Source organism: Phoxinus phoxinus (genome assembly GCF_949152265.1).
Source record: "Phoxinus phoxinus genome assembly, chromosome: 9".
In the NCBI taxonomy this organism is placed as follows: Eukaryota; Metazoa; Chordata; class Actinopteri; order Cypriniformes; family Leuciscidae; genus Phoxinus; species Phoxinus phoxinus.
The window spans coordinates 12,252,756-12,271,833 of NC_136884.1; the positions used below are offsets into that span (position 1 = coordinate 12,252,756).

A 19,078-nucleotide genomic window follows, 5' to 3' on the forward strand; every position below is an offset into this window, starting at 1 on the left:
TCACTAAAATCACTTTGCATTATTGTTTAAATGAATTACTTTTTAGGAAATATCAATTTATGGGTTAGGGTTAGTGTACATATACAACATGTGTTTGGGCATTTTTGGCACACTGCTTCCTCAGCCTACTGCACACAGACATAACTCACACATCTCATTCAACCATTTCACAAGCTGATGAAAGGGTCGTGACATGGGTCAGAAGGTATCAGAGGTCATAAATAATGAACCAATGCATCAGCTCTGCTCCTATAGGCACCTTGGTGTGTATATGAACAATACTTTTGGCTGGAAGGCCCGTGTTGAAAGTGGGTGTTATCATTTAGAGCAAACACGGTGAATCAGAGGGTTTATGTTACAATGCTGCATTACAGAGTATTTTAATATGACTGTCAAGAAGGTTGTGGAGAGGAATAGAAACCAGTCTCTCCAGGCAAGCATAAAGAATGTGGTCTGGTCCATCTTTATTCTCCATACCAAGTATGGGCTCTTATCCTCTGGCAGAAGATATGGGTACCCCAATCTAAACTTAACATTTCTAAACTATAGGCCTATTTGGACCTACCTCAATTAAAACTTTAAATAATGTTGTTTGAGGCTGGTTGTGCAATAGCTTCATGATACAATGCAAATAGGCTAGTTGTGTGTTGCCCTTGTCACTGTTTGTGAAAGATGAGCAATAGATTGTTGCTGTGTGATGTGCTTCAGTCTGACTACATATCACTTTGTTTATGTTGTTTTTTATTGCAAGTATATGTCAGCTGTATGATAAAACAATATGTCAAGTGTTTTGTGTGAAGCATTTGAACTCAAGGCAGATATCCCTCTGGGGAGAATAAAGGAGGCTATCGCCCAAAGTGCATCATCTGCAAACCATGATATGTAAAAATTTAAACGTTGTCGTAGGACTATAGCAAACACATCGTTGGAAAGGTCTCAACCTGGAGAGTAACATATGTCAGTCTGAAGAGGATACATTACTCCTGCTTTGAAATATTGACCTCTGAACCTTGAACCCAGTCCATCTTTGAAGGCTTGTCATTTAGCAACAGAAGGTGCTAAACACATAAGAACAGCAGTTATAGAAAGCTCTGGGCCTCTGCTGTCATGTAGATATGGTCACCAAAGTTTACCCATTGTAAGCACTGTCAAATATGGTAATAAGCTATTTTCACCTATTTAACGATTATATTTTTAAAATCTGATGACACCAGTGTGTTCCCCATCCCAAAAAAACGCAGGGTATTTCCAAAATTTTACACTTTTAACTTCTAATTATGAGAAATATAACAATATACTTTAAAACTACAACTCCCTAAGAGACGCGCCACAGAAGCTGTTACAAAGCGTGTGCACTTGTAGTTAATATATGTTCCCGCCGAGCAGCACATAGGTCACTACGTCACTTACTGGAACAAAGCTGAGCAACGTTGCACTTGCTGATGAGACCTATTTCCCCAATCCTCTTAATATTCTTATTTTATTTTTTTCATTTTTATTTAGTATGTATGGTTTTTTGTTTTGTTTTGTTTTTATTGTGTTCTTATTTTGTTTGTTTTGTTCTTTGTCTCTGGTATGGTATGTCTGTATAAATGTTTGATTGTATATTGATGGTTTTACACGTTTGTACCCATTGTTGCCTTCAATAAAAAAAAACAAAAAAAAAACGTGTTGCTGGTGACAAAACCAATGATTAGCCTATATATATATATGTACATTGAAGCGATGCGTTAAAGACCACCTGATCGCTGTCCGATTATGTGGGATATGGGCTTTGAAATCGTCTTGCTCGGATCATATCGTAATGTTCTGTATTACACTACAGCATACTGTAATATTTCACCGGTAATAAGACCGAAATAATATTATTAAAATAAAGAAATGAATAGCCTACCATGATAACATCTAAATAAATATTGATAGATGTGAGGTTATAGTTTTAAAAATATAAATAAACAACAAAGAAACCTGACTTCCCTGGCCCATTTAGACTGAAATAATAACATTAAAAGTAAAAAAAATATATATTATTGTCTTCTGCTTTTTACCCATCCGGGGGTAGACTTGCACGCACACATTCAGTGCGTCTAAGTCAATGGAAGGCCACAGTGCAGCAGCCAGGGTTTCATGTGCCTTGCCTTTAGGAGCCTTTTTAAAAAGCCTTTATAAACCTTCCTGAATTAGAAACCATGCTTTCAAAATTTTAGAGGCTTCTGGACCCTCATGACCTCTGGTCCTGGTAAGCCTGTTCATTTATCTACCCCTGCCTACCTCAGCTACCCTTTACACAGAAAATGTATGGTTTAGCTGGTGGAATCAACTTTCTCTTAATGGTGTCAATTATTATGAATGAAAACATGTTCCACCTCCCTGCTCCCTACATACTTGGTGCATCATATTGCAATAGGCTATATCATTTGACGCGTTGACAATTTCAGCTGATTGGCTAACCCACATGTTGAATGAAAGACATAAACAGAAATATAGTTATACTTTGATTTATTTGAACACAGCTTTTAACAAAAATCAATAATAATAAAGACAAAAAAACAGCATGGCAGCATGTTAGGGTGGAAACCATTGAAAGTGTGTAACGTAACGTAGCTCCTCCTCGTCTAAAATCATCACATCTGCAACCAGGATGGCTGTGCCCGTAACGGCGAACTCGACAACTCATAGCAGGTATTTAACTCATATTGAATTATAGACCAATGGGTGACGTCACACATGGTTGGCACCTGGTGGGAACTGGCATGCCGGCTCCCATGTCGCCTCCCAGATTTTTCCACTATCAGTAACAAAAAAACAAAAAACAAAAAAATCACATTAGAGCAGTGAAAAACAGAGGAGCCATTTTAACATAAGTTTCACAGCATAAATATTTTCAAAAAATATTGAACGGTCTTGTATTTAATTGTTTTTATACAAACCTATACATATATAGTGCTTGATGCATTGTAACAGATAAACATCAGCCACTCTCATCGATAAACAAGGATGATCTTGGCCGATACTAATGTATATATATCAGTGAATGTCTACTTCCTACATAGAATCACACAGGGGCAATTATGCATGGTACTGAAAAGAGCAAGTGGCTAAATCCTGTAGACAATATTTGACACTGCATTTAATCCATCCTATACCAATAGTGTAACCAACAGTGTAATTAATATACAGGTGGATCTCCAAAATTACAATATTGTGCAATATTTCAAGCAATTTTTGTTGTTTTAATCTTGATGATTACAGCTTACAGCTCATGAAAACCAAAAATCATCAACTCAAAATATTAGAATAAAGAGGAATACAGAAATGTCGACCTTTTAAAAATAAATGTACAAATCTGACTTATCAAAAATTGTTAATGCATACACTCTATACTTGGTCTGGCTGCTTTTGCACACATTACTGCATCAGTGTGGTGTGGTATGGAGGCCATCAGTGTATGGCATTGCTGAGGTGTTATGGAAGCCCAGGTTGGTTTGATAGCGACCTTGAGGTTGTCTGTAATGTTGGGTTTGTAGTCTATCATTGTCCTCTCTATGGGGTTCAGGTGAGATGAGTTAAGCACAGCAATACCATGCTAAGTAAACCAGTTACTAGCAGTTTTGGCACTGTGGCAGAGGCAGAGTCCTGCTGGAAAAGGAAATCAGCATGTACATAAAGCCCGTCAGCAGATGGAACCATGCTCTAAAATCTCCAGGAAGAAGGCTGCATTGACTCTGGACTTAAAACCTAGTGGACATGATAATTCTCTCAACGCTGTGCTTGTTGGTTGCAAAACTTTGAGACCCACCTGTACATTTAAAGTTGTGTGTGCTACAATATACATTCCAACCTTTATCCACCACCTATGAGATGGTTAAAAGTGGAAACAGAAAGAACATGTATGAAGGCAATATAAACCAATATAAAGCAGTACTTACCATGCAGAGCAAGGTAACCAGTTCACCCTTACTTCTGCTTGCCCCTACAGAAAGACACAAACATATAATCAGTTTTTGAACTTGGCCTTCAGTTGAACATAATTGGACTCAAATTACCACTCGCTTAAATGGTCAGTATTTTGTGATATGTGAAATGCCAGATGAGTCACAGACAATGGAGAGATGATCAGAGCCTAATGAAAAATATATGTCTTACCTCATTTATCCTTCTTCCTGTTATGGAGTCATATTTAAAAACTTTTTGCCTACTACATTTCCGGCAACCTTAAATGACAAAAAAAAGACAAATGAATGAACCATAAATGTCCAAAACCTTTAAATGAAAGTAGTCAAGATAGTCCCTATCTCATCATATAATTAAAATTGAAATTAATGACAATGTCAGCAAAGCCGAGCACAGCGCTTTGATGGGCGTACTGCTTTTGCTCTGGTCTACGGGTGAGCGCGCGCCCTTCCAGGAGAAGTGCCCTTAGGACCCGTTTAAGGAGATTCCGCCGCATCTGACGTCACACACGCCCATACTCAAAAAAACCTTTCCGAAACTTGTGACAAACCCGGATGGAGTATTTTTGGCACAGAAATACTCCATCAAACATACAACTTAATTTTTGAAACTTTGTCCATGTTTAGCATGGGAATCCAACTCTTTAACAGTGTAAAAAACTCAGTATGCATGAAATGGCATTTCACCCCCCCTTTGACAAATTCTTTGGGGAACCAAAACATTAATACATAAAAACCTGGGGAACAACATTAACCATTGTCCTTGAACTTTGAAAATGTCAGTGGTGGGGGTGGGGGTGGGACTGATGACTGCCCACTGATGTATGTGTGTGTGTGTGTGTATTCATCTCTCCTCAAGTGTGTATTGCTCATTGCTTTACTCCTAGAGTGTGTGTTCAGTATTGAAATGTATGTATGCGAGGACAAACTAGTAGTCCATGTGACATCAGTGGGTTAGTTTTTTTTGGTCCAAAAATAACACAAAATAAGACTTTATTCAGCATTGTATTCTCTCCCGGGTCTGTTGTCAATCCTTCACAGTTACGCTGATGGCGTAAGACGCTGATGACGTGTTATCTGGTGCGCCCGAGCTTCATTTATAGACTGAGGGAAACGCACGCTGTAAAAGTGTCTCATCCGCGACATGCACATTTACGCACCATTAAAAAAATGATATCCACGCAAACAATGTAGAATAGCTTGAATATAGCGTGCGTCTCCCTCAGACTGTAAACGAAGCTCGGGCGCACCAGATAACACGTCATCAGCGTCTTACGCCAGCAGCGTCACTGCGGAGTCCTGAACGCAGATTGACAACAGACCCGGGAGAGAATACAATGCGTAATAAAGTCTTATTTTGTGTTATTTTTGGACCAAAAAGTATTTTCGATGCTTCAAAAACTTCTAACTAACCCACTGATGTCACATGGACTACTTTGATGATGTTTTTATTACCTGTCTGGACATGGACAGTATACTGTATATACAGCTTCAATGGAGGGACAGAAAGCTCTCGGACTAAATCTAAAATATCTTAAACTGTGTTCCGAAGATGAACGGAGGTCTTACGGGCTTAGAACGACATGAGGGTGAGTCATTAATGACATTATTTTCATTTTTGGGTGAACTAACCCTTTAACTAATTGACTGTACTTAAATTTACCTGAAGATTTATGTATTTCATGAACAATGATTACAAAAAGGGAAAATTCATACATAGTGTGCTAAGACCACAGTTCACTTACACTTTCTTTTTTTGGGGGGGGGTTGTTCCTTCACAGGCTGGGGCTCTGGCTGGGGCTCGGGCTGGGCCTGATGCTGCGGTATTGGCTGGGCCTGAGGCTGGGGCTCGGCCTGATGCTGGGCCTCTGGCTGGGGCTCTGGCTGGGGCTCTGGCTGGGCCACTGGCTGGGGCTCTGGCTGGGCCACTGGCTGGGGCTCTGGTTGGGCCACTGGCTGGGGCTCTGGTTGGGCCACTGGCTGGGGCTCTGGTTGGGCCACTGGTTGGGCCACTGGCTGGGCCTCTGGCTGGGGCTCTGGCTGGGCCACTGGCTGGGGCTCTGGCTGGGCCACTGGTTGGGCCACTGGCTGGGGCTCTGGCTGGGCCACTGGCTGGGGCTCTGGCTGGGCCACTGGCTGGGGCTCTGGCTGGGCCTCTGGCTGGGGCTCTGGCTGGGCCACTGGCTGGGGCTCTGGCTGGGCCACTGGCTGGGGCTCTGGTTGGGCCTCTGGCTGGGGCTCTGGTTGGGCCTGATGCTGGGGCTCTGGCAATGTTGTCATGGAGTTCCCTACAATATTGTATGTGTATGTTAATTTTCGATATTTCCCCATCATAAAAAACCCTACTTTAAAACCGTCATGACTTAAATTACACAAATCCTACCTTCTTTGATTAATAAAAAATTGTAGGCCCTTCTCATGGTGGCCACAATTTTAAGATTATCCTCAGTGGGTGGCAGATGGGTCACCACATCGGCCACCCACTTTCCAGAGGCCTTTTCCTTCCTGGCGAAAAATAGAATGGGGATATAGCCCAATGCACTTAGTTTTTTAACCTGTAATAAATAAATGCAGACAGCAAACATTAGTTATTCCCACTTCTAGTCCTAAATACTTTTACATTTACATTTATGCATTTGGCAGACGCTTTTATCCACAGCGACTTACATTGCATTATCCTATTCATTTATACATAGGTATGTGCAATCCCCTGGGATCGAACCCACAACCTTGCGTTGTTAATGCAATGCTCTTACCACTGAGCTACAGGAAAGCTTTTCACTTTTATGACAAGGGGGGGGGTTGGAGTACTCTGGATTCGGGCAAAAATCCAGAGCTCGGAGTCCTACCCCTGACAGCACGCCAAATACGCATCTTCAAAAATCTTTACTCTGTTTAATTGATGTAAGTGTGTGAACTCATGAAATATGTACTTTATACCAGTGGTTCTCAAAGTGGATTTGCTTTGAATATGAAAGTTGTGCTTTATCGTTAAGAAATGCTTATTAATGACGATGTAATGATCTAGAATCTACATATAAAATCTTGATTATACATGCACTAATAAATTAAAACATTAACATTTAACTTTTTTTGTGATTATGACTAATCAAGTCAATCTGTTGTGAATCACTTGAATCACTTCACTCAGGACATGATGAACCGTTCTTCCTGCTGCTTAGCTTGGCTTATTTGCCATTTAGATAGCTGATGAACGTGGATAAATGTTTGAGTGGATAAATGTAATAAGCCACATCATTAAGTGATTCAAAATCCAAAGTTGACTAAAGACCAAGTTAGTACACACCAGCTAGAAAACACGGAATAGTGGACCCGAACACAACTTCAGAGAATAGAAATGGCATCTAAGAATACAAACGGTAGCAAGCATATGCTTAATTGTTTTGATTATGAGGGGGTCCTTGGAAATTTTTCTCCCACACAAAGGGTCCTTGGGACGAACAGTTTTGAGAACCCCTGCTTTATATAACCAATATTCATGTAATGTTGTGCTGGATGCTGGTGGTCTAGTAGTTAGCAATCTGGGTTTCTAAAGGGAACACTAAAAGTCCTGACACCCTTCAAAAATAATTATATTGATTGGACACACACAAAAAAAAAATTATGATAACAAAAATACACTCCCTCTAGTGTATTAGACTCCCTCTTTATGGCCACCTATCCACCTGATCCAAACACTCTCCTCCCCCCCTTGGTTGGTCTACCTGTCTCTGCCCAAGGCAAATGCAGCTTGGGGGACAAACAGAAACACTCATTTGGGAATGCCACCAACGGACATAAAATAGCCAGCCGCTCTACAGAACCTGGTCTCGGTCCTACTCCAGTAGGTATGGTTGAATCCTTACCACTTTTAACGCGACATTACTATCTCCCCTGTAGTAATTCAAATGCTTTTTCAAGTTGTGGCTTTGAAATAGGACACCTGGAATATGGCCTTGCTTTTACCAACACATATGTTGCACACAGCATGGCTTTCCCGCATGTCCTGAGTTATTTTGCCACGTCATCATGCACTTTCTCTAAAAATAACGCAGCGCAAGGCACTATAAGTGTGAGATGCAATAATATTCACATGCTAGGGGTGGTAGTGCAAGGTGGGAGCATGTTATCTACTTACATAATCATGCAAGACTGTCTTTAATAATGACTCTGGGTCTGGATTATGAGTTATGATCTGCCTTTAGCAGAGACAGAGACTTCAGTAACACGCATACTGAAGTACCCGTGTGGTACTAAAGCAAGGTTATTACAATGTATCTGGTTGTATATGTAAACAAATATACATGAGTGCCTTTCAAAAAGAAAGTATATTCCATGCATGTCAAGCAAATTACAAATTTATTAAAATAAAATGTTACACCAATGCCATCTATGACTACCTCAAATTCATTCACTGACATATTAAACTTATTTTTGTAAAATGAGGCCCTTGCCTTATCACACAATATTAATGAAACAAACAACAAATCATATTGCTTAATGAAATATGAGCATTTCTACTTACTGCAATATGGGCAGAGTCCACCACTCTTCCCGCATTTCTATTTTTCAGGATCCTTTCCCCCCACTTCCTGTCCAGGGTCACCTTTTTGGCCGCTACTTTGCTTTTCTGTGAGATGGCTGCAAAACAAGAGCTGCAGGTTTTGCGGCTCACCTGTGTTGGTAAAAGTATACCAAAGTGAGACATCAGATCCACAGTCACAGAGAAGAAGTACAATCAAGATACAGTTTAATTTGGCTGTATAAAGGAAAGAAAGGAACACACAAAGCACAATGCAATTCAGAATATGCGTCTCTCGATTGACACAGGATTATTATTATTATACAGTGAAAGTGGCAGATGTAGGAGACACCCAGGCTACTCTAATCAATGTTGCCTATGGCGCTTGGTGCAAAACAAGCAATCAAAATATATATCAACCAGACGTCTTACATTATTACTGTTTTGTAACAGTACATACATACAGGGTCATTTAGTAGGAGCATACTTTAGTGTCCAATTGACCTAATAATGAGAAATGTAGAACATTAAAACCACATATTTGAATATTAGACATGATGCTCTATTCCACTTTCCCTCACCTGGTTAGGTGCTTGGCAGGAGGGGCAAGGCTTGAACTTCCTTAGAGGCATTCTGAAATCTACACCACACCCACACACACTTTTTCTACAGTGCACTTTAGACAGCATCAACAAACACAACACAACTTATTGGCATAGTCGATCATTTTTGTTATATCATTGTTAAATATTTTCTAATTCACCAATTTTGGAAGCAACTTTATACTATAATTACTGACTGATTCATATATATATATATATATATATATATATATATATAATATAATATAATATAATATATATATATACACATATACATATATGTATATATATATATATATATATATATATATATATATATATATATATATATATATATATATATATGAATCAGTCAGTAATTTATGACAGCATTACTTATTACATTATTTATACATATGAATTATTTTATTTCATATTGAAAAATTGTGATGCCACAATGTAGAAGTTATGAATTAATTTGTACTGTTAATTCTGGATTTATTTTGGGTGTTTATTATATATATAATTTTGCGTGGATTTTTCACAATTAGGCTGTAAAACAAACCAATCTGGCAACACCGTTCCTCATTCTGAACATAATGTTGAGTTGTGGGCAAATTTAATGCTGAAAATCTTACATTCCCCTATGACTTTACCTTACATGATTAACTTATATGCGACATAAATGAACTTGAATTCAATTAACATTAGCTAACTTTGCTAGCCTGCACATTTGGTGCAGAAAGCTATATTTGTATAATGTCTTCTATCATTTATCGTCATAAGAAATGGCCACCTTACAAATCTAAAGTTTCTAAACACAACTTTTTGTCCCGATTCAACAGTTTTTGATGTGTAAATGTAAGAATAATATCCATCTCTATTAATTAACCCTTCTACTTACCGAGTGGAAAATCGCAATGGACCTTGGGATCGCCCATACGGTGACGTCAGCGTTATTAATTTAGAGGATTTAATAATAAAAAATAATAAAAAATAAACGTTTGTGTGATTAATTGAACACAATCGTAGCATATTATATATATTTATTAAAATCAATAAACCTCCGATAAAAATACGTTATCCAGCATGTTATAGTTAAAGCAGTGTCCTACCTATGACAAGAAAACGCTTAAACTGCTTACTTGCACGCCACGGGAGTTGTTAAACTCACCTTTTAATGCCGTTTTACCTGCAGTTGAGTGTTGTTAAACTCACCTTTTAATGCCGTTTTACCTGCAGTTGAGTGTTGTTAAACTCACCGCTGAATGCGGTTGTACACCATGTGCGTTGTTAAACTCACCGCTAATGAACGCGCTAAACCTTTGCGCAGAGGGTACTTTGATATCAGATTGCGAGGGTTTTTAAACATCAAAAACCAGTTGGAGGGCCAGATAAAAATGATCTGGGGGCCACCATTTGACTCGCCCTGGCATAGATCATTTTTTGTGAGCCTATTCCTTTTTATTTTTATTTATTGTAGTCTCCTCATACAAGGCAGACAACGGGTTGGGGTGTGGTAACCCAAGACGTCAAATATCAACGCTGTTGAGTTCTATAGAAGTCTATAGGACTACCCTGCACGTTGAAAAATAACGCCAAAGGTATACCCAGTGCGTTAAAAAGTGACGCCAGGTTCCCTTGGCCATGCGTCAGACCTTTGACGAGTAGGGAGTGAGACTGTGTTGATCAAACACATTTTTCACTAAATAATTGTAATCAGGGCAACACTTTTACATTGCCCTTGTTACATGTTACATGTACTTACAGTAGTAACAACAGTAAATTATACATAATTACATGCAACTTAACCTAAACCAAACCCTATTCTTAACCTCACCCCTATAGTATTTAAATGTATAATTACACGGTAACAAACCTTAAAATGCTTCCAACAAATAATGTACTGCCTTAGCCTAAATGTAGGCTGTTTACAAAGAAAGCACTTGTGAGATATAAAGACATAATGATGCAATTATGATAAATAAAGAGGTTGCAATGGTGAGATGTGGTCACAATGAAAAGAAAGAGTTGAAGCTTCTTAAGAATAAGAAATTGTGAAATAAAAAGTCACGTAATTATGCAATTATAACAAACAAAGTTATAAATGTGAGTATGTGACCTGCGCTGTAGTTTGACGCTTCTTAAGTATAAGAAATAGTGAAATTGTGATATATTCACATTATATATTAGCATGATGTAATTACAAGAAATAAAGAAGTCATCATAATGGTGAGCCAGAATCGCAATTACAAGAAAAAAATCGTAATTGTGATTAGACCTGCACTGTAGTATGGCACTTGTTAAGAATAAGTAAACTTATGAGATATAAATTCACATAATGATGCAATTGGGAGAAACAAATAAGTCCTAATGGTAAGAAATAGTCACAAACACAATTGTGATGATTTGACCGGTGCTGTAGCTTGACGAAGAATCAAGAAGCTTAATCAAGAAGCTTCTGAGAGACCATTTTATGATCCTAAGAATGCTGTGGGTCAGGCTCGGCCAATCAGAGCTGCTAATTAAACTGGTGATTACACACCGTTAAGGGATTAGTGACTGATGTGGAAGAATTGTCCTCCATGTCTCCTTCCCTTCATCCTTCTGTCCTCTACTTCTCTCCCCCCTCTCTCTTTTTCTCATCATTCATTTTCTTCCCTCCTTCAATCTGTCTTTCTCACTTTCCATCCCATTTCCCACTCTCTGTGTATCACTCTCTATAGCTATCTCACACAAACTCTTTCTCTTTCTGTCATTCACATCTCAGTCTTTCTTTCAGTTTCTCTTGTTCTCTTTGTGCCTCATGGTCCCTCTAACAAAGAAAAATGAACAGCATAATGCTGACAAATTAGAGCACAACCTCAGTAAACAAACACAGCTTCAGTTGAGCGAGTAATAAACTACAGCGTTGCTTCTTATCATTAGCATGGAGCCACTAATCGCTAATGTGCTGTTTTTCATATTAAAGATAATATATCTAATCACACACCAGCTTATGGGAAATGAGGTTAATAATCTAAACACGCACGCACACCAAATTCCACGTGTTTTGAAAAGGTTTCTGATGTCTTGGCTCTTTTCTTCAGCAGACTATGCTGTGGTTGTTATATTTGTTAGTCTGTCATAGCCAGATCTTTGATTAAACAGCGTGTAGTCCACATTATGGCTTGTTCTGGCCAAGAACTGCCAACTTAGACGGGAAGGGAATGAATTCCACACACTGCATGGAGCCTATGCCAGAGCCCACCGCAGACACAGAGGCCTGAGCACCCACGATACCAGCACCAGAAAGAGTGACTGAGCCAACAATCATCCCTCAGCACGAGTCAAACGCAGAGTCCTACCAGGTCCGCAAGTGAGTGTGCTTGAGGAGTTCGAGGGTATGGAATGGAGCCCCGTCCACACTCCTGCCCCTTGGGGGTCTTGTTTATGAGAATTTGGAAGAGGATTATCCCCGTAGGGTCTCCGCTGGTCCTGCCTTTCTCCAAGTCCCTGCTGATCCTGCCCAGCTCTAAGTCTCCGCTGGTCCTGCCTTTCTCCAAGTCCCTGCTGATCCTGCCCAGCTCTAAGTCTCCAAGTGTCCGCTGGTCCTGCCTTTCTCCAAGTCCCTGCTGATCCTGGCCAGCTCTAAGTCTCCAAGTCTCCGCTGGTCCTGCCTTTCTCCAAGTCCCTGCTGATCCTGCCCAGCTCTAAGTCTCCAAGTGTCCGCTGGTCCTGCCTTTCTCCAAGTCCCTGCTGATCCTGCCCAGCTCTAAGTCTCCAAGTGTCCGCTGGTCCTGCCTTTCTCCAAGTCCCTGCTGATCCTGCCCAGCTCTAAGTCTCCAAGTGTCCGCTGGTCCTGTCTTTCTCCAAGTCCCTGCTGATCCTGCCCAGCTCTAAGTCTCCAAGTGTCCGCTGGTCCTGCCTTTCTCCAAGTCCCTGCTGATCCTGCCCAGCTCTAAGTCTCCAAGTGTCCGCTGGTCCTGTCTTTCTCCAAGTCCCTGCTGATCCTGCCCAGCTCTAAGTCTCCAAGTCTCCGCTGGTCCTGCCTTTCTCCAAGTCCCTGCTGGTCCTTCACAGCTCCAAGTCTCCGTGTCTCCAGTAAAACCCACAGAGCCTCCCTCTCCGACCTCCTCTACCAATGACAGGCAGTCCTTCGGCCCCACCTCTGACTTTTCACTGCGTGAATCTGCCTCTGGTCTTCCGGGTCTCCATCTCCACCTTGGCAAGAGGATCCCCTGGCTCCACCTCCAGCTGCCAAGCCCATCACTCCACCTCAGCTCGTTGACCAGTCAGCTTCACCTTAGCTCCTTCACCCACCTCTGCCCCATCTGGGACCATCATCCTTATGGCTCGACTGGGCTCCCTCTTCCTTGGTCAGTCATCACTCTGCCTGCGCCACGGACTTCAGCTGCGCTTTCTCCCTCCACACCTTTGGCTCTGTTGGGCTCCACCTTTCCTACCAGCTCCGCCTCAGTCCTCTGGCTCCACCTCGGATACTCGTTTCTGCAGCTCCACCTTGGTCTCCAGATCCATATGTGTCACATGGTCTCATTGGCTCTTCGGCTCTGCCTGGGTCTCTACCGACATCATCTCCATCTCAATCTGTCGTTTCCCCAGGGTCTACCATCCAAGTTTCCACCACGGCTCCTCCCTCCTTTGATGACTCCATGCAGTGGCGTGCATGGGGTGGGGGGTGGTAAGCGATTTTGTACCGGGTGGGTCTTTAAATGGTAGTGTATGTCCTTGTGCATTTGTATCGAATAAGTGTTGAAATTTTAGGAAAAGCACTAGTTCCAGTGTCAAACTAAATTCAAGAGTTATGCCTAAATTATGTAATATAACCTCAAAACTTCAAAATAAGCACAACAATGTAAGACAAGAAAACTGAGAAAGAACTCTTTTTGCTGAAGAACAGGAAAAGAAGATGTGACTCCTTAGATCTGCTGAAGTGCAGCTGCATTAAAAGACCAAACAGCAGCAGCCATCAAATGAAACATCACAGATGCCTCTCCTCCTCTCTTTAAGAGAGCAGCTTACAAGCTTATAGCAGAGCAGATCTCAGTACAGACACATGCACAAGCCTCAGAGTGCATCTGCAGTGCTCAGAATACTCAGAGCACCATAGATTATCTCAGAATTATACAGATTATTATAGTAGGATTAATGCTAGACCTGTAGAATACCTGACAGTGGTGCTTTAAAAAATGTGTTTGAGTAAAAACTGGAGTAGACAAAAAACAAAAGAAGCCGTTGGTAAAAATAGTGCAGAATAAATAAAGGCTTTGGCTGTTGTTAGTGTGTAGAGGTCATTTCACTAAAGCCCCTTTCACATTGAACACAACCAGAAGTCATTAATTTTCAATGAGTGCTGGCAAAAGCTGAACCTATAAAGTAGTGACTACCAATGTGAATGAAGACATTGGAACACTGAGCGATTTCACTGTTGTATACGATTTGTCTTCGCCCACATAAAGCAAATTTAAAAATGATGCGTGAAAAACCACGCTGGCATTCTGATTCGTTTGATTCATTCATTGATAGTCGTTCATCTTGTTCATGATGTGATGTATTGTGTGCTGCTGCAAATTATATACAAACGCTTTGCCCTGCAGGTTGTTCATTTTTAGCAGCCAGAAAACTGATTCATTGTCAAAATGACATCTCATTTTAAATGACAATGCATCTAATTTGTGATTAGATTTTTAAAATTTATAACAAGCTGAGTTGATCGCCAACAGCTTTACATAATATAGCAGCAGGAATGCTTACTAGTGACCAACCTGGCAAAATGTAATGCTTAAATCACTGAATGGGATCTCTTGACTTTCCTTTGGAACGTATTGTTGCATTTCCTACATGGTGGACCTGTGGGGAGCCTGTCAAAACTTTCAATTATAAATAAAGTAACGTCAACGCCTGTTGTAATGTTCCTTTAACAATTTCTGTTAAATGCTGTTAAATTACCACAGAATTATAATTTATTTGAATTAAATTAATATTTTCTCTTCAAAAATGTATATGATTTGATTAATTAATCTGCATATAATACCATTTAGTTCATTTGATAGGCCATATATAAACTATATAATGCAATAGTTTACATATATATGTGATTTACTGTATATATTAGAGGATTATCCTCTTTGGACTGTGATTTTTAAGTCCTAGTCCATTCTTTACAGGTCCTTTTATCTCTCTTAAATTGTTATTTTATTCCTTAACTCTCTTTCTTCCTCTTGCATGCCCTTTCCTCTGCCTTTTTCTCCTTTCTGTCTTGCTGCAGTGGGTAGATTCTGTGTTTTCAGTCTTAGAGGGAACAGCAGGAGGTCAAGCCCTCGGCTCACTCTGTATTTCCAAATAAAAGAGCAACAGAAACAGAAAGACCCGGATGGGCTGGAGAGGGCAAATGGAAGACAGATGGAGAGGGGAAAAGGGGTGAGAGATAAAGGGAAAGAGAGGGAGAGATGAGGAAAGAGCATTAACTATTGCTTGCAGTTGCATATGCTCACCTGAGAAGGGCAGCAGAGATACAGCTCAGTCACGTCTTAAACACAAAGAGGGAGGACTGCAGTGAGAACAGATATTCTAGAGCTCATCATAGAAATCTGTGAAGAATTAGCAAAAGCTTAAATGTATGCAGAACTGAGGTGGAGCGTTTTCAATTAGTATTTTGTTTGTATATTAAGAGACAAGAGTGGCTGTAATGTGATTTCTGAACAAACATTTCAATGCTTTGATAAAGCACAGTTCAATATTCCCCCTGCATATTTGCTAGATTGCTAATAAGCCATCGTCTCGCATTGGGTTTCCACCTTGACTCGATTTCGTTTGTATCACCCTATTGAGGTTAGGCTGTTGGTCACTAGCAATAACACAACTGCAAATTGTTGTCAAGGAAAGCAAGGCACATAATTCACAAAGTAATTTGCGTTGAAATCTGCAAACATAATAACAAGCTCTTTGGTAAGCTAACTGCTAATCATGTGAATTTACGGTAGATTGATTGTTTCGCCAAATGGATGTCTCTGAGCTGCTATTGAAGCATTAGAGAGCAGCGTTTAGCTTATTTCCACTTCTGCAGTCAACATGTAGGAGCGCCTGTTGCTTTACCCAGAGCCAGGCAAGCATGAACAATCACAATCATTTTTGGACCACAGGATATGACATTCAATGTAATGGTTTTACATTGACCACGGCAGTTGCTGTATCAGTGATGTCTGATTGTTGCATTAGCCTTTCCATCTTTTTTCTCAGGTCAGTGGACACACAAAAACATACATGCGTTGCACACACAGGTACATGCACATGACTCATTGACTTATTCTGTATGTTTTTAAGTCAAGTTGTTAGATCTTTAAAACAGAATAAACTGAAATTACTATGGTATATACTGTGGAATTAGTTTTTCTTTTATTTCTTTTAATACTTTTTTTGTAAATTCTAATTTGAGTGAAAGGCTGAATTGAATAACTTAGTATAAAAAATGTTCAGTGTGGTTTCAGACTTTTAGATCCCAATGTATCTTGAATTAATTAATTGCCAAATTGTGGAAAAAAAGTGTATTTTTGTATGCAAATATTGTATGCAGTTTCACTTCTTAATAAAATGTATTGGATTTTAAGCAAACTTAGTTTTTGGTTAAGAATATTGATTGGTTTATTTGCAGTGTTACATGCAGCAGATGTTGTTTTCGTTTGCATTTTGCATCACCAATATTAAATTAATGAATTCTGTTTCACCTGTAAGTAGTTTATAATACTATTTTGTTACTGATGTTGCATTATTGGTGTCAAAAAGAAGTACATTCAAAACATGCTTTGAAACTAAAAGGTTCTGATAAGCATGACATCTTGTGAGAGGTTCTACTAACAGATCCTGCTGGTAGTTATTGGGATGGCTGGTTGAGCCGTCATTAATCTCATACACATGAAAGCACTCTCTTTCACCCACACATGCACAGCCTGTACCTTTGACATTTGTGAAAGGTCTTTGTAACTTTGACACATTTCAGAGAGGACATGTAGGGCCTTGGAGGCAGGCTGTGTGTTTGCGTATGTGTATTGACTCACCATCATGAAACTTATGATGCATGAGGATTTGTTGTCTTTCTCAGGATGCTTTTACTACTACCCTTCAAATTGTAAAGTACCTACCTACCTACCTACACAGACACACAAAGCTCTTCATGGCCTGTAGAGAAACACAATCTCACTCCTGTCAGGTGTTCAGATTCAGCTGTTGGATCGGATCGCTCGCTGAACATGGCATGAAGGCAATCACTGCCCACTCACTATCGGAACCAATTCAGACTTGACACTCACAACTGATCGTTCAGCCATCACACATTCTGCCCAACACACCTGCACGAGCTGTCGACACACACTATTCAATCCAACACGCACCTGCCCAAGCTCAGTGAATGACATGATTGTACAAAAGTGACGAGAGCTGTAGCTTGTACGCAGGAGCACTGCATTTGGATGTTGGCATAAGTTTCAGAGCCATCAGACTCAAGGGGATTATTGCTAAATTTGTATATGTCAGGTTTTGATGTATATTGTGAAGCTTATACATATATTACCCCAAACGTCCTATCAGAGGGCCCAAAGTAAATCTGATTTGTCAGACGCTCACCTGAATCAACAAAACATACTGCGTGGGATTCGCTGACTCGTCAATTTAGATGGGATACAAAAGTTTCAAAAGATTTATTGGCTGTTTCACACAAAGGACAATGGAATTCTTACTTAAGCAGTTTGTTCTGCCCAGGCAGAAAAAAAAAAAAAAATGAAGAATTGACAAATAGTGTTGGGACCTTGCGCTATAAAATACAATATCTTGTATTACACTACAGTACTGTTGCTTCAAGAGGCAGTTTTGTAAAACCATGCTGAAACTACTAGGTTAGACCAGGATTAATAGCCATGCTAGTCCTAGTAAATTCTGGTTTGGCACTAGTGTAGGTGATGGACCAGTATAGCCATGGGGTTTGGTATTGAAGCATCCAGGTTTACCAAGAAAGTCTTGGTTAAGCTAGTTAGGAGGTTTATGCCACTGATCCCAGGTTATTTTTCACCCCAGAGTGATGAGACAGAAATAAGTAATTATATTATGATTAAATGAAGCCTATGTTGTAATGATAATTAATTCACGCATTTCCCTTCCCAAATTTAATTTAAATGTAAATACAAATTTGAATATCATTACCATAAAAAAATGGCATTACCATGATTAAAAAATAATGCTGTATTGGTAACACTTTATAATAAGTATACAGTAATAAAGTATTTACAAACCATTTACAAACTATTAGTTTATAGTTAACTAATAAAACATTTAGAGTGGCCCTTTTATTGTGGACAGCCTAAGGCACACCTGTGCAATGATCTTGCTGTCTAATCAGCATCTTGATATGCCACACCTGTGAGGTGGATGGATTATCTCGGCAAAGGAGGAGTGCTCACTAACAGATTTAGACAGATTTGTGAACAATATTTTAGATTTTTGTGTACATAGAAAAAGTCTTAGATCTTTGAGTTTAGCGCAAGAAAAATGGGGGCAAAAACAAGTGTTGCATTTATAATTTTGTTCAGTGTAATTAATGACATTTTCTGATATTTCATGACCTAATCTAAAGTGACAACTATTTACGGTTAATAAGTTGTTAACAAGGCATTTTAGTTTGTATATAGTATATTAATGTAACTAAACTATTAGTTAACTATAAACAAATAGTTTGCAACTGATTTATGAGTGTTTTGTTACTACTTATCAAAGTGTTACTGTTGTTTAAACTGGAAAGTATTCACATATGTTAGTATTTGTATTTTGTTGTAATGAGAATTTGGGGGAAATTGTGCATAACTGTCATGAAAATAATGTCTCTATACAAAAAATACAATATAGTGAGAGAATTAGAACCAGAATAGAATCATGTAACTCAGATATAGAATGTCTGGTTGAAGTTGGGTGAAGCAGTCATTCACCTTGGTGTCTCAGAGTTTCTCCTTGAATCCAGGTTTGTTGAGCTTTAAGAT

At 39.6% G+C, this 19,078-nt stretch overlaps 1 protein-coding gene across 5 annotated transcripts in view; it reads right to left on the minus strand.

Moving 5' to 3' along the window:
- Window positions 1–2,482: 2,482 nt before the first annotated feature.
- Window positions 2,483–19,078, minus strand: part of LOC307003749 (uncharacterized protein) — a 133,961-nt gene continuing 117,365 nt past the window's right edge. Inside the window, exons 1-8 of one of the 5 annotated variants that reach the window (XR_013798801.1) lie at window positions 9,057–9,299; window positions 8,479–8,628; window positions 6,337–6,508; window positions 5,699–6,241; window positions 4,147–4,214; window positions 3,930–3,973; window positions 3,497–3,639; window positions 2,651–2,788 (exon numbers count right to left, since the gene is read on the minus strand). Coding sequence is in view for 3 of the 5 variants with exons in the window: in XM_079622528.1 (XP_079478654.1) it covers window positions 2,722–2,788; window positions 3,930–3,973; window positions 4,147–4,214; window positions 5,699–6,241; window positions 6,337–6,508; window positions 8,479–8,628; window positions 9,057–9,164 (1,152 nt within the window). In the remaining 2 variants the exon portion in view is untranslated. Of the gene's footprint in view, window positions 2,789–3,375; window positions 3,640–3,929; window positions 3,974–4,146; window positions 4,215–5,698; window positions 6,242–6,336; window positions 6,509–8,478; window positions 8,629–9,056; window positions 9,300–19,078 lie in introns of those variants that run through there. The other 4 variants (XR_013798802.1, XM_079622528.1, XM_079622530.1 and 1 more) reach the window with 4 other exon arrangements.